The sequence below is a fragment of the Eublepharis macularius genome, chromosome 18 (genome assembly GCF_028583425.1).
Source record: "Eublepharis macularius isolate TG4126 chromosome 18, MPM_Emac_v1.0, whole genome shotgun sequence".
Taxonomy (NCBI): Eukaryota; Metazoa; Chordata; class Lepidosauria; order Squamata; family Eublepharidae; genus Eublepharis; species Eublepharis macularius.
The window spans coordinates 38,030,681-38,044,214 of record NC_072807.1 but is presented as its reverse complement, the minus strand read 5'-3'; the positions used below and the strand labels follow the sequence as shown (position 1 = coordinate 38,044,214).

Genomic DNA, 13,534 nt, shown 5'->3' with positions numbered 1-13,534 from the left:
CTTAAACAATTATGGCACCTGATGGGTCTGGGTGACAAGACAGCAAACACTTTTTGATATCAACGTGTAAAAAGGCTTGGCGCCTTCTCTTACCGTTTGGTTTTACAGACTGCTTTTCCAAGGCAATATTTCAGTTAGTGGAAAGGAAACTAGAAAAGTTGTTGACATTCTACAGCTACAGTGAGGTTACATTGACTTCTTAACTCTGATATGATAATACCGCTTGGCTAAGTAAGAAATATTTTCCAAGTGCATGGGCAGGACCACTTCAATAGCACTCATAATAATGCAAAATTATAAAATTCCCTAACACTCTGCAATCTGTGTTGGGGGGTGAAGGCCCAAGCACTGTCGAGCTCTTGTTTGCTGTGGGCCTTTTGTGCTGACTTTTAAGGTGATACTAAAAACCAAAAGGCCGCATCCATAGCTATGCTCGGTCTCTTAGAAACCTGCAGAGAGAGCCCATGCAGCAGAGGCTCAATAAAAGCTATCGTGGGAATGAAGCAATAGAGACCAGAGTGGCCGTTTTGAACATGGAGACTAGCTTGAGGTGGAAGAGTGCTGGAACTGAATTCTAAACCTGTTAAAGCCAGGACATCGTTTGCGGTCTTTCAGATGGATCGTTATTGCACTTAAAATAAGTTGGCATATAGGACTGTCAGAACAACACATCTTGTTCCTTTTACTGTTCTCTGTAAGTTCAAGTTATTCTCACCTCCCCAACTGGAATACAACGAAATTAATTGATGTTGCCAGCACGTCCCAGAAGTGCACTCGCAAGGTTGCTGGTTGATTTTATAGTGGGCAGTATCGTGCATTGGTAATTTTGCAGTTGGGAGGGATATTTTTAAAGCCTGCCTTTACTTTCTTCTAGCCCAAAAGGTGAATGGAATAGACCCTGGAGGGGGAGGAGGCGGTGGCGGCATCAGTAGCAGCAGCCAGCAAACACCTTTGTTTGAAACATACTCGGACTGGGACAGAGAAATCAAGAGAACGGGGGCCTTCGAATGGCGTGTATGTTCAGTCAATGAGGGCTACATGATATCTACGTGGTAAGTTTGTTCTTCTGTTACCAAGAAACCACACCAAAGTTGGGAGATAAAGAGTTAGATGTGGACTGTCTGTGGCTGCCTAGTATTTTTATGAGCCACTGATGTCAGCCACTGGCAAAAGCTGGATACTTTGACAAGTGGGGAGGGAATTAGTTCCTTTGGTTGCTGAAAAAGCACCGGTTGTTCAATAAAATGATGTAGTTAGAGCTGTGTGCGTTTATTTTTTTAAGTAGAGGTCAAGAGTTCTGCTGCTTAAGTTGTTTCTCCAGTGGGGGAAAATGGGAGGGTTTTACTCTTTGGTTTTAACATTCTATTTAAAAGCTTTGTTTGATTTCAGCAAGACAGCTGTTTAAAGGGACTGTTTTTTCACAATTGCATTTCAAGCGGAGCTATTATGCGTGTTTTCTGTCTTGTTCCCAAGTCTTCCAGAGTACTTTGTAGTGCCATCATCCCTGGCAGATCAGGATCTAAAGCTCTACTCCCACGCTTTCACGGGAAGGCGGATGCCGGTGAGTGCGAAGCTGATAATGTGCGTGGATAAGTGTTGCATTATTGCTAGAGCTTGCTGCCTTGTTAGAGAGCAAGACACTGGACTGTGCTCTAGGGGAGCGCCGTGCAGATTGGTGACCCTGTTTTCTCCTCAGTCACACAGCAGTGTTAAGAGGGCAGCTTTTTCCTGTGCTATGAGCTGATCTCTTGCCCTGTGCTCCAGGTAGTGCTGCGCTGGTGTAACAGTGTAGTCCAAGAGTGGCCGCTCAGTACTGCCGGGAGGACCACAAAAACAGAGTAGGAAGGCTGGCCTAACCCTTTCCAGCAACTGATTCGCTCCGGACAGAGAAGGCTCCTTTTCTCTTCTGTCCACTACTGGGGCAGGTTGCATGGAATGTTTGGCTCCTCCCGCACTGAAGGGGAAGGGGGCGTGGCATCCTTGCTGGAAGATGTTGGGAGGCAATAAGAAGCTGCCTGGAACTTGGTCACAGCACCATGGAGGTGCTCAACCACCTAGTGACTCACAGAACCTGGTGCCAGTAAGTCACGTTGTCATCCTCTGCTTGCGCTGGGTTCTGCTAACTACTTTTAATTTTGTTTTAAACCACTTTTGGTTCTCAAGATGCTGTAGGCTCGTTGAATACAGCAAGTGCTGTGTAACTTAGTCGCACAAAAAAACCCCTGACTCTTTCTCGTAGATGTGGTGCTGGAATCATTCCAATGGAAGTGCTCTCGTGAGAATGGCCAACATTAAAGACACGTTGCAGCAGCGAAAAATTGACCAACGGTAAGGAAGCTCACATTGTTTGACTAAGCACATTCAGCAGGGGGGCCTTAAAGCTCTGTCTTTTTGCAGGGTTCTGTTCAGAGCTGAATTCATTCCAAGTGATTTATAGCAATAGAAATTAAGTTTTTCAGATTGGGCAGGCTACAGTACTTATGTTTCAGTCTTCCACTCCTGCTTTGGAAGCGATCATCTACTCAAAGCCTCTTCCATCATCTAATCTTGTGCAAATGGTGGTTCAAGTTCTAAAAAGCCTCGTTTTACTTGGGGATGTTTATTGGCTGCTGTGTAGCTTGTTCTTGCTGGGACAAGGCTGTGTCTGAGGGGGCCCTCCCATAAGGGATGCGGCTGGTGCACCTGTCAGAAGGTATGCCCGTGTGCTCCCTGGTCCGCATTCCTGAGGGCTGTGACGTGCATGATCTTCCTGAGCAGAGGTCCCTTCGTATCATGTACGCTGTCTGTCCTGTGGCAAGGCATGCATTACACTTGAGCACATTCCCTGCAAAGGTACAGTAGCCATGGTTTGTGGTCAACGCAAGTAAAAGCCAGGTGAAATTGGGCATTTGTACAAAGAACTTAGCTGTGCTTATTGTTTTTCATCATGGGGACAAAAGTGTGGCTCTGGGACACTTGCACAAATGTGGCTTGTCAGAAATTATTCATATAGGTTCCTTTTTCTTTTCTTCTTCAAACACTAGGATTTGTAATGCGATCACTAGAAGTCATCCACAGAGAAGCGATGTTTACAAATCTGATTTGGACAAGAGTCTGCCCGCCATCCATGAGGTCCAAGCAGCATTTCTCAAGCTCAAGCAATTGTGTGTGAATGGTACGCAGCCCACTCGGATTTGCGAGGATAATTTAGTAGGGGTGCTGGGCTAGATTCTCCGAGAATATTCTCCAACAAATACGGAGATGTCACTTGAATGTCAAGCTGTGTGTGATCTGTTGGCGATGGCAGGAAACCACCACTGTCTCAGCAACATTCAAGAGTGTAGTGTAGGTCAATAAACATGTAAACTAATGCTTTGTCTCTCTGATGGTATGAAAGGGCTGAAGAGGAGCCTATAGAAACCCTTTTAGAGTGTTAAAGTTCATGATGGAAATGCCAGTTTCTTAACCATGGTTAAGTGACACACTATAGATACAGATACGTGCACGCGCACACACACACACTTTGTACTTTGATCTGCTTTTTTAAAAATGCCAGACAATCCTGAGAGATCTGAAGTGCACAGAAACCATTAACTTTGACAACTAGGCCTTGTTTTCTGAAATGCTGCTGTTTTCACATACAGAGCCTTTTGAAGAAACCGAGGAGAAATGGTTATCCTCGCTGGAAAGTTCACGTTGGCTGGAGTATGTCAGGTATGCACAGAAGTGACAGCCAGCAATGAGGCTGAGTACATACAAATCAGGAAGTCCCTCGTTCACATTTTGCGTAAACTCACCAGGTGGTTTTAGTCAAGCCATCCTCTCATTCTCAGTGTGGGGATGATAATAGCCATCTGTGTTAGAGGGTGGTGATAAGGACTACGAGAAGACAATGTATGCAGAGCATTTTGCACTCATGAAACTGTTGTTAGACAAATGCTTGTTAACATTATTAACAATAACAGTATCAGCAAAAAGGGGGTTGACTGATCTTCATTAGAGATGACGAATGGATCTCTGACTTGTGAGAGCACATAATCCGGGAACCTAGTTGGTCTTTAAGATGCTACTGGATCGGAATCTTGCTCTGTTACTACAGACCAACACAGCTACCCCCTTGAAATTAAACCGTGATCTTAGAAGAGAATATAGGTTGGATCCTGCAGATCTGTTTCACAAGGTGTCAGCAGAGAGAGATCTCTGCTGGTAGGATGGTGGGACATCTCTCTTGGAGGCTCGCCTTGAAATAAAGCTGATGATGGACTTACTGAATTTTTTAATTATATAAGCGAATTCATACAGGGTTTTGTTTGTGTTTTCTTTTTGTCTAGGCTGTTCCTCAAGCATTCTGCAGAACTAGTATATATGTTGGACAGCAAACACGTGTCCGTAGTTTTGCAAGGTAAGGAGCATGTCAGTAACAAGTCTCAAAATGTTGTAAGCATCCTTAGCTCTCATGGTGCTTCAGGCCCTTGAGGCAGAGTAAAACTTTCCAGGGAATGCACTGATACGAATGTTCCTGTTCCACAGAAGAGACATCCCGAGCCCTGTAAGACCTCCTGGTGCTTTGGCAAGGAAGAGCCCCGTATTTCCAGACATCCCAATTTCTTACACCGCTAGCTCTGTAAACCATTGTAATATCATTGCTCACATGAAGTTTAAGCCGTCCTCGTTTTCGAAGTTATTCAGTCTCAGAGTGTTCCTAATTAAGATTATTTCAGGCTTTCTGGCACACTGACCCAAACAGGCCATGAAAAGCTTCTGGGACCCAGTTAATAGAATGCTGTTGCTGGAATTAACCTGTGTTGTTGTGGAAACTTGGTGTCCTAAGGCAGCATAGAAACAAGAGCCTGTAGTAATCCAAATGACTAAATAATAACAACAGCACTGGGCACCAGATCTTTTGTCTAACCATTCTCTAGACAATGTTATTTTCACACTTGCGCAGAATAGATTTTCAGGGAGAGTGGACTATAAATCAAATAAATAATAAAATAAGTAAAATTAGGCAGGTGCTCTGGATCAAACTTTGGTGCCACAGAAAAGTTGCTTTGCATTGAAGATGAAGGAACACCACAGTCTGGTGCGATCAGTTACCCAGGTTTTGTCCTAGCAAATTGTGCTCTCAGGTTTGCATAGCTGGCCCCTTTTTAGCAAACTTAATTTAGGACAAGCAAACTGAAAAACAGCATCTTGGTTATGTGGCCTCTGCTTTGTAGCTTTTATTCTACAGTGAGGCAGTAGGAAGAAAAGCCAAAACTCTCTATTCTGATTGGTTTCAGACTCACACAAAAACAATTATCCACATCCTTAATACTCTTTCTTCTCTCCCCACCCCCCTCACCCCTTGGCATCCACAGAGGAGGAAGGGCGAGACTTGAGCTGCTGCGTGGCTTCCCTCGTTCAAGTGATGTTGGATCCCTTTTTTCGAACCATTGCTGGATTTCAAAGCCTGATACAGAAGGAGTGGGTCATGGCGGGATACCCGTTCCTAGACAGGTGTAACCATCTGAAGAAATCTGACAAAGAGGTGATTGTGGAGCTTAATAGCAGGCAGGCCTGGTGATTTGCATTTATTCTTTAGAACAGAAAGTTTCAACATGAGGGCTATGGAGCCCTTCCTACTGCATCACAAACCCCTTAGGAGGCTGGCTTTTTCTTTGTTTTTCTCTGCATGAGGGAATAAGGGTACTATGCCTCTTGCCTCTCTTGGCATACCTGTTGAGCGTCACAGGGCTGCTGTTTCCTGATCTTGTCAGAAGTCTTTTGCTCTTTCAGAGCCCCAGGTTCTTCCCACACACATAACGAATCAGAATTGCAGGGGTACCTATGTGCACAGTCATCTTCAAGAATCAAAGTCTGTACGCAGGAACTGCAGGGAGGATGAAAACATCCATGGAACAGTGGAAGTGACAGCTAGGTCAAGAGAGGAGAGAGCCACAAGCAGTTTGCCAAATAATTGAAAAGGTAGAGAGACAGGGTTCAAAAGAGACTTGGTTGGGGCTGTGAAATGAAGCCTCTCCCTGCAAGTCATTAGAAGCTTAATGTTGCTTCCATCCTGAGTCTTCAACCGATGTGGTTTCTGTGTGTGTGTGTGTGTTTTATCATACACCTGACAAAATCAGCTTGGGCTTACAGGAACTTCTGCCACAACAAATATTAGTCTTTGAGGTGCCGCAGCACTCTGTGAAGGCTGCAACAATCTTGCATGGCTACTCCTCTGTAATCTTTTTCGAAGCCCACTCCCAACCCTGAGAAATGGGATATTTTAAAGAAACTCCCATTTCAGTTCTCAAGAAACGGGTGTGTGGGGCTTGGTTGCCCTATAGTCCCATTGCCAAGTGATAAATGAGCACCTCTTTTGCCAGAGCAGTAGGATTTGAGTCCAGGGGCACCTTAGGGACCAACAAGATTTTCAGAGTGTAAGCGTTCGAGAATCAAGAGTTCCTTTCTTCAGACACAGGTAGGAATAGAGATCCCTGAGCCTTTACATCCCAGCCAAAGGTGGGTAGGGTGTTACAAGGGAAGGCATCAGGATGCAAAGGTACCATGCAGCTTTATTACATAGGAGGGTTGTAGCTGCATGGTACCATTACATCCTGATACCCTCCCTCCGCCTTTTGGCTGGGATGTAAAGGCTCACAGATCTCCATTCTTACTCGTGTCTCAAGAAAGGAACTCTTGGTTCTTGAAAGCTTATACCCTGGAAATCTTGTTGGCCTCTAAAGTGCCCCTGGACTCAAATCCTGCTCTTCTACCGCAGACCAACCCAGCTACCCACGTAAAGCTATTCTCTTTCCAGAGGCAGAGCATTTATGGTAGAGCTACTCAGATATATTGGTCATTGCCCAGTTTTGGCGCACTTGCATGAAATGTGGAGTTGGATAGCACCATTCTGTGTTCACAGTGCAGATTTAGTGGCGGCAACTACTTGAGGATCTGGCTGGATTTATGCCTTTGTGGTGCGGTTAGTAATAATCTCTCTCCATCCCTTTCCTCCAAATCCAGTCTCCCTTGTTCCTGATGTTCTTGGACTGCGTTTGGCAACTTTTAGAGCAGTACCCATCAGCCTTTGAATTTTCTGAAGCTTACTTGACAATATTGTATGACAGCACCCGCATCTCGCTCTTTGGCACTTTCCTCTTCAATTCTCCGCATCAGAGAGTAAAGCAAAGCACGGTGGGTACAAAAGTCCCCAGTATAGCACCAGTTTGGGGTGGTGGCAAACCACCAGCGACAAAAAAGCAGCTCCTCTTGGCGCAAACCAGCTGTCTTTTACAAAATCTGAAGTTGCTCAGTAGCAGTCTCAGTCACTTAAAAATAAAATAATAAAAGGTGCACCGAAGGTTGAGCCATGCTATGAACCAGGTAGCTGACTTGCAGAGTGGTGTTAATCTTATAACATGACAAGTTGAGGGCCTGTGAGGAATTGGGCAGGGGTAACAAGTGGACGGGAGACCTCATCTTTGGGGCTAAGTAGTTTATTGCTTGCATACCCCTGAACCTCATTAGCTTGGCATTGTTATGCTGTGGTGTGGATTGCTGAGATTTGAAGGAAGATGTGTGGAAAGATGCTTTGCTAGTCATGAATGAACAGTACAGTGCAAGAGGGCATTTTTTAATCTCCCTCTTGTTGTTCTGCATGGACAAGCATAGCTCCCACCCTTCAGAATATTATAAGCAACTAGGGGTGTGTGCAAGGCCCAATTCCACCCCCTCACTCACATTTTTCCTTTAATTCTCAAATGTCTGTAACATTCTCTAACTCCTAGAGGACAATAAACAAGACTGTTGCCTATCAAACTGCTTTAAAAAACTGTAATTCATAAAGGGTCACTCTGGTGGTATTTCCTCATATTATGCCTTCGTGTTTGGCTTCAGCTCCTTGGAGCTGTTATATCACGAGTCTCTTCGAAGGCTTTGTTTTCAGCGTGGCTCTTTGAACACATCTGAATTTGCATTCCCTTAGGAATTTGCCATCAGCAAAAATATCCAGCTGGGGGACGAGAAAGGCCTGAAGTTCCCCTCGGTGTGGGACTGGTCTCTTCAGCACACCCTGAGAGACCGCATGCTTTTCCACAACCCCTTGTACATTGGCAAAAGCACACCGTGTGTCCACAACGGCGCTGTGAAATCCTTTAAACGGACAAAGGTAAGACTCGTGGTGTTGCCCAGGGGCCTGGTTTGGCTAGTAAGATGTTCCTGTAATGATTCAGTCTTTTAGTGGGCACTGACTGTAGTCTCTAGTGGTGGCCTTTGCATGCCTCTGTGGCCTTGGCCGCTGGTGAACGAGTGTGAACTCACATGTAACAGGTTGATTGATTCACTGTTCATCCTTGTATTGAGAGGAAATCTGCATAGAGTACAACTGGCTGGAAATGCAGTGTTAGGCTTTGTAGGGGATTATTTGGCTACATTGGGGTGAAGGGGAGGGGAAGCTGTATTGGGAAATGGGGATCAGCAAGTTGGCTTCACAAGGAAGGACTTACCCAGCTAGGCTAAATACTTCTGTCATAACAGTATATATATTACTATTTTCCATAAAAGCCTGACAGATAGAAAGAAGGGTGCTTCCTAGCTACACAGGCACCAAAGCTGCTAACGGTGTCAAGTTTCTTAATAGTGATCTATCTGAGATCACTTCAAAACACTGATTTGGTGTGATGATCTTTTAGATCCTCCCCCAATTATTTACTTACTACTTAAAGGGTTTATAATTGGCTTTTGAAGTCAAATAAGAACTTGATGCAGACAGCGATATTTATAAAATGGAAAAAAATATGATTAAAACATCTGAGGGGAAAATGTCAACTAGAGATGGGCACGAACCGAAACACGTGACGAACCCGGCTGGTTCGTGGTTCGTGAACCAGCGGTTCGTCGGATCCCATTTCTGATGAACTGTCACGAACTTTAGACTGGTTTGTTTGGTTCGTTTTTCAGTTCATCACTGCAGACAGCCTGGCGCTGATCAATCAGTTTCCTAGGCAACAGGGGATGGACTTCTTGCAGACCTTCTGCTGACCCGGAAGTGGTGATTTGCTAGCCCGGAAGTGACATTTTCACAGACCAAAACGAACTGATTCATGAACTGGGGCTGGTTCATGAACGTTTGTGGTTCGTGAAATGTGATGAACTACGAACTGCATGATTCGTTTTTTTCTGGTTTGTACCCATCTCTAACGTCAACCAAATGAGAAGCATTATCTAAACAGCAGTGAGAACAGTGTATGTGGAGCTGAACTCCCTCACTTGGATAGTTTTAACAGCTTGTCTAAAGGGGAGATGCCTGGGAATCGGCAGCAGCAAAGGATTTTGTGACTGCAGAGCTGAAACAGGGAATGGTCTTTTAATGCTTGGAGACAGTCTATAGTCAGTTCGGTCAGCATCTGTTTAAGTACAAAACATTCAGGACTTCCGTTTGAAGTGACTCGGGAACAGCCTCTTGCATCAGTAAAGGCAGACTTCCATAGAATCCAATCCAATACTTGCTTGTATGTTGGGAGATTTTAATTTTTAAACACTTAAAAGCCAGTACATCTAACCTGTTAAAATATCAACTTCAAATGTAACAGTTTTAATCACCAGATTAAAATGCTAAAAATGTTTGATTTAATAACCGGTCTTGCACTCTGTGAGGCCAGGCACTAACCAGTTTCATCAAGCAGAATGAGGACCTTGATGTAGGTAATGGTTTGCAGAGGCCATGGCTGAGGGCAGTTTCCATCTTGATTACCCCTACTGGTCCTCAGAGAGCAAGAGGCACGCATCTAGATACGGTTGATGTGGAAGATTCTCCAGTCTGCAGCCTGCTGTGTAGCAGCATTAATTTTGAATTGGGGGAGGGTCTTAGATGTAACTGGAGCTCATTCCATGGTGGCAAAGGGAGTCAGGTAGAGACTGACCGTCTCTTGTCACTTTTGCCCTCAGAAGAATTACAGTTCAACACTACGAGGTCTCCCCCCATCCTTAAAGAATGGAATCATCAGCGAGCCGGACTTCCTTCCAAGAAGAAATTCCCTAATACTAAAACTGAAACCGGACTTCCTTCAGCACACGGACAGCAGTGCCAACGTCACGGAGCAATATTTCAGAGAGTGGTTTTCCAAGCCAGTTGACCTGCACGGCGTGATTCTCCCTCGTCTCTCGGGAACGCAAATCAAACTCTGGAAACTCTGTTACTTCCGCTGGGTTCCCGAGGCCCAGATCGCCAGCGGTGGCTTCATTACTGCCTTTCACAAAATCTCTTTGTTGGCAGATGAAGTGGACGTGCTGAGTCGGAGCTTGCGGCAACACAACAGCGGCCTGCCGTTGCTAGCGAACAATTCCGAACTGGATCAGAGCCGGATGTACTTTAGAGCAAATGGGCTGAATGATGTTTCAGCGAGCCCAGAATTCCTCTCTTCCTCTTTCCCCTTTTCTCCTGTGGGAAACCTCTGCCGGAGGAGCATTCTGGGAACACCGCTGAGCAAATTCTTAAGTGGTGCCAAAATTTGGCTGTCCACCGAGACACTTGCCAACGAGGACTAGTCCGCTTAGAGCACAGAGGAGGAGGCAGATTGGCGCTTCTTTGCCACGCAACACTGCTCTGCCCGAAGCTGTAATAATTTTATACATAAAGGTTACCTATCGGTTTTTTTGCACAAAATATTTAAAAAGCAAGGGCATCGTGCTTCAGAATTGCACAATGTTTTGTTCGCTGCAGCTGTCAAGCATCTTGTCCCATTTCTAACAGTCCTTTCTGCTTTCTAAAATTAGCTGCTTGTGCAAGGCCTGTAAGCCCCCCACTCCTCAGATTTGGCATGGTGACTAACTCTTATGTTTTGGTTGTGTTGCCAGGCTGCAGTTCCTAGTTGCTGACCGAAGCGAATCTCGTCAGCTTGGATTAAGCAGTAGGCGCAGACAGACAGCAAAGGAAATTAGAATTGCCATGTCAGATCTCCCTACCACTACTTGTGCGAATGCCAGAGCAATACATTTCAGGGACTTTAAAATACTGACTGAGCCATTGGAAAGCATGAGATCTAAACATTTCTGCTCAATGGTGTTCCTACGCTAGGGTGATCTGGTCCCATCTTGCAAGCCTGTGTTTTCTCCTTGTTGGTTGAGTATATGTGTTTGCCTTTAAATCACTTAAAGTCTGCCCCCCCCCCAAAAAAACTGCTCTCTCTGTGGGCCTGGTGCCGACATAACTTCCCCAAAGCAGTGGTGGGCGAGCTGTATGTCTCCCTCTCAGGAGCAAACGTCCCACTCTTGCTGTAGTTGCAGTTAATACAAACACTAACACCAGTGTTAACTGTGGCTAAGGCTAAGCATGGCATCCTCTTCACCCGGGATCTGAAACCGTGGCAGGTGTGGGCTTCAGGCCCTAAGTGAAGGGGCGCCTGGGAGAAATCTGCTCTTGCAGTCGTAACACCAGCTAGGAGATGGGGGCAGTTGTAGCTGCACTACCCCAAGACAACAAAATCCATCCTTTACCAGTGGGTGAATTGTAATCTTCCAAGTGCCTTTTCCTCGCATACACCTCTCACTTCCTCCTCCTCAGGATTTTATTCCCTCCCCCTCCCCAGTAAGCTAACATTCTCCCTGTTTGTGTGAACCGTGTTCACAGTCCGATTCTTCCAATGAATTCTGGAAGCTGCTAGCATCCATTATCCTTTTGACGCTGTGATCAGAAACAAAAGTATTATTGTGAGTTAGCAATGAATATTAGGCGTGAGAACTCCCGCAGAAGTCAAAATCGAGGTGGCTTTAAAAATCTCTCCTGAAGGAAATGCTACTTTGCATTTTTTTTGGTAAAGTTCTGAACAATGGGCAAAGCAGTGACTACAGCATCCTTGGGATAATGGAGCGAGGTGGGGTTGCGTGGAGAAACTTGGTGTTATGTTGCCATGCTCCCAAAGTCAGTGTTATTTTGGGTACTGGTGTGTGTGGCCACAGGACAAGCGTCAACCCTGGAAACTTAGGCCAGGATTAAATTTGAAGTGGACAGCTTTTTTTTTTTTGCAAGCTGTTATCTGAAGGTAGGAGTAAGTTTTATGGCATATTACCAGTCCCAGGAAGAGTGGTACTTGTATAGAAGATCAGTAAGAATAATAGAAGCTTACACACACACACACATCCCAGACCTATAGCTGCTGCTCATTCTAGCCTTGATTCAACATTGTGCTAAGTAAAAGGCATGAGAGTGTTTCCAATCAATTCTTCTCTCATACACAAACCCCCCCAAACGTGTGTCTGATAAAGGGTGAGATGACCGCTTTTTGCTGGGTACCACCCAAGGGCTAGCTGATTGCGTGATCGCTCAAAGGCCTTACCCGCTTGGCTGAGGCATGCATCTCTCATCAAGCTTATTTTATTTTGTTCCTTCAAGGGTTACGTTTCACAAGCATCCAAGTTATGTACTTCCTTTTATACCAGGTCTTTAATTACTTATGCCGAATAGTCTTAAGAGCGTTTCATATGTGCCTAGTTTTGCTAATTAACAAAATCGGATGAATATATTTTGCCAGAGTTAATATGAAGATGTTGACTTCTGTTTGTTCTGGGTCCGAACAAGGTCCCTCTTTGCGGAGGATTTTTCAGCAGGGTTTTTTTTGTAGCTTACCTTCACTTTCTAATGTTGCAGAAACTTGCCTTTAAGGATAGCTGCCTGTGTACGTTTACCAAATGCAACAGAATGGCTTTAAAACTGTTGTGGGTTAAGCAGAATGTTGTTTGTGAATACCCATAAGTAATGCAGACTTGGACACAAAGATGCCTTACTGATTTTAGTGGAATGTTACTGTCAAGCATCTCTTCGAAGGATTGCCGGAAGCTGAAACATGGCGATGTGGGATTTAGGGGGCATTTGGGCACCAGCTCTGTTAGAGCCCCAGGATTAGATCATGCTGTATTCTGGCAACAGTGGCCTCCCCTGTTCCCGTTCCACAGTGCACTCACAAGTAGTCACTTCACCTACTTCTGAGGAAGGGCAGCTGCAGCAACCACAAATTCTTAACAAAAATTCAAGAGTTGAGATGAATGCAGCTGCATTTTTTTAAAAAAATATCCTTGGAGCAGAGCTCTATTTAGCTGACCAAATCCATACCACTTCTACAACCTCTTCTGTTATATGCAATTTTCCTCTCTCTGTTTAGATTAGAGGAGGGGCATGCAGGAGATTGTGCCCAGTGAGCTATCTGCTTTTTAAAACTAGGTACTTTTTAAAAAAAAGTTGGAGGGGTTTTTTTGGGGGGGGGTAAGTGTAGAAAGTGATAAATGCTTATTTTTGTATCTTTTCCTAGCAACAGGCACTACTTGGATTTCCTAAGGGGGAGGGGTTAGTTAGAGTTTTGTTGTTGTTATTGTTGTTGATGGATGGAATTGCTACCTACCTAATGTGGTCCGAGAGGGATATCTGATATCTTCAGCTACTGCCGAATGAAGCTGACTGTTACATCCTTTACTGTGGAAGTGCAATTATGTTAACTCTTATTCAGGCAAAGATCCAAGGAAAATTCCTTGACAAGTATGTTTTGCAACGGCAAAAGGAATTTCCATTTCAATAATGTTT

At 44.8% G+C, this 13,534-nt stretch overlaps 1 protein-coding gene across 2 annotated transcripts in view; it reads left to right on the top strand.

Annotated features, from left to right (window-relative positions):
* MTMR10 (myotubularin related protein 10) overlaps positions 1 to 12,503 on the top strand; it is a 41,104-nt gene extending 28,601 nt beyond the window's left edge. The window contains exons 7-16 of one of the 2 annotated variants that reach the window (XM_055002554.1): positions 875 to 1,052; positions 1,474 to 1,561; positions 2,240 to 2,328; positions 3,024 to 3,154; positions 3,624 to 3,693; positions 4,311 to 4,381; positions 5,340 to 5,509; positions 6,988 to 7,158; positions 7,949 to 8,131; positions 9,913 to 12,503. In XM_055002554.1, the coding sequence (XP_054858529.1) occupies positions 875 to 1,052; positions 1,474 to 1,561; positions 2,240 to 2,328; positions 3,024 to 3,154; positions 3,624 to 3,693; positions 4,311 to 4,381; positions 5,340 to 5,509; positions 6,988 to 7,158; positions 7,949 to 8,131; positions 9,913 to 10,509 (1,748 nt within the window). In that variant the 3' untranslated portion in view covers positions 10,510 to 12,503. Of the gene's footprint in view, positions 1 to 874; positions 1,053 to 1,473; positions 1,562 to 2,239; positions 2,329 to 3,023; positions 3,155 to 3,623; positions 3,694 to 4,310; positions 4,382 to 5,339; positions 5,510 to 6,987; positions 7,159 to 7,948; positions 8,132 to 9,909 lie in introns of both variants that reach the window. The other variant, XM_055002553.1, reaches the window with a different exon arrangement.
* Positions 12,504 to 13,534: the final 1,031 nt, after the last annotated feature.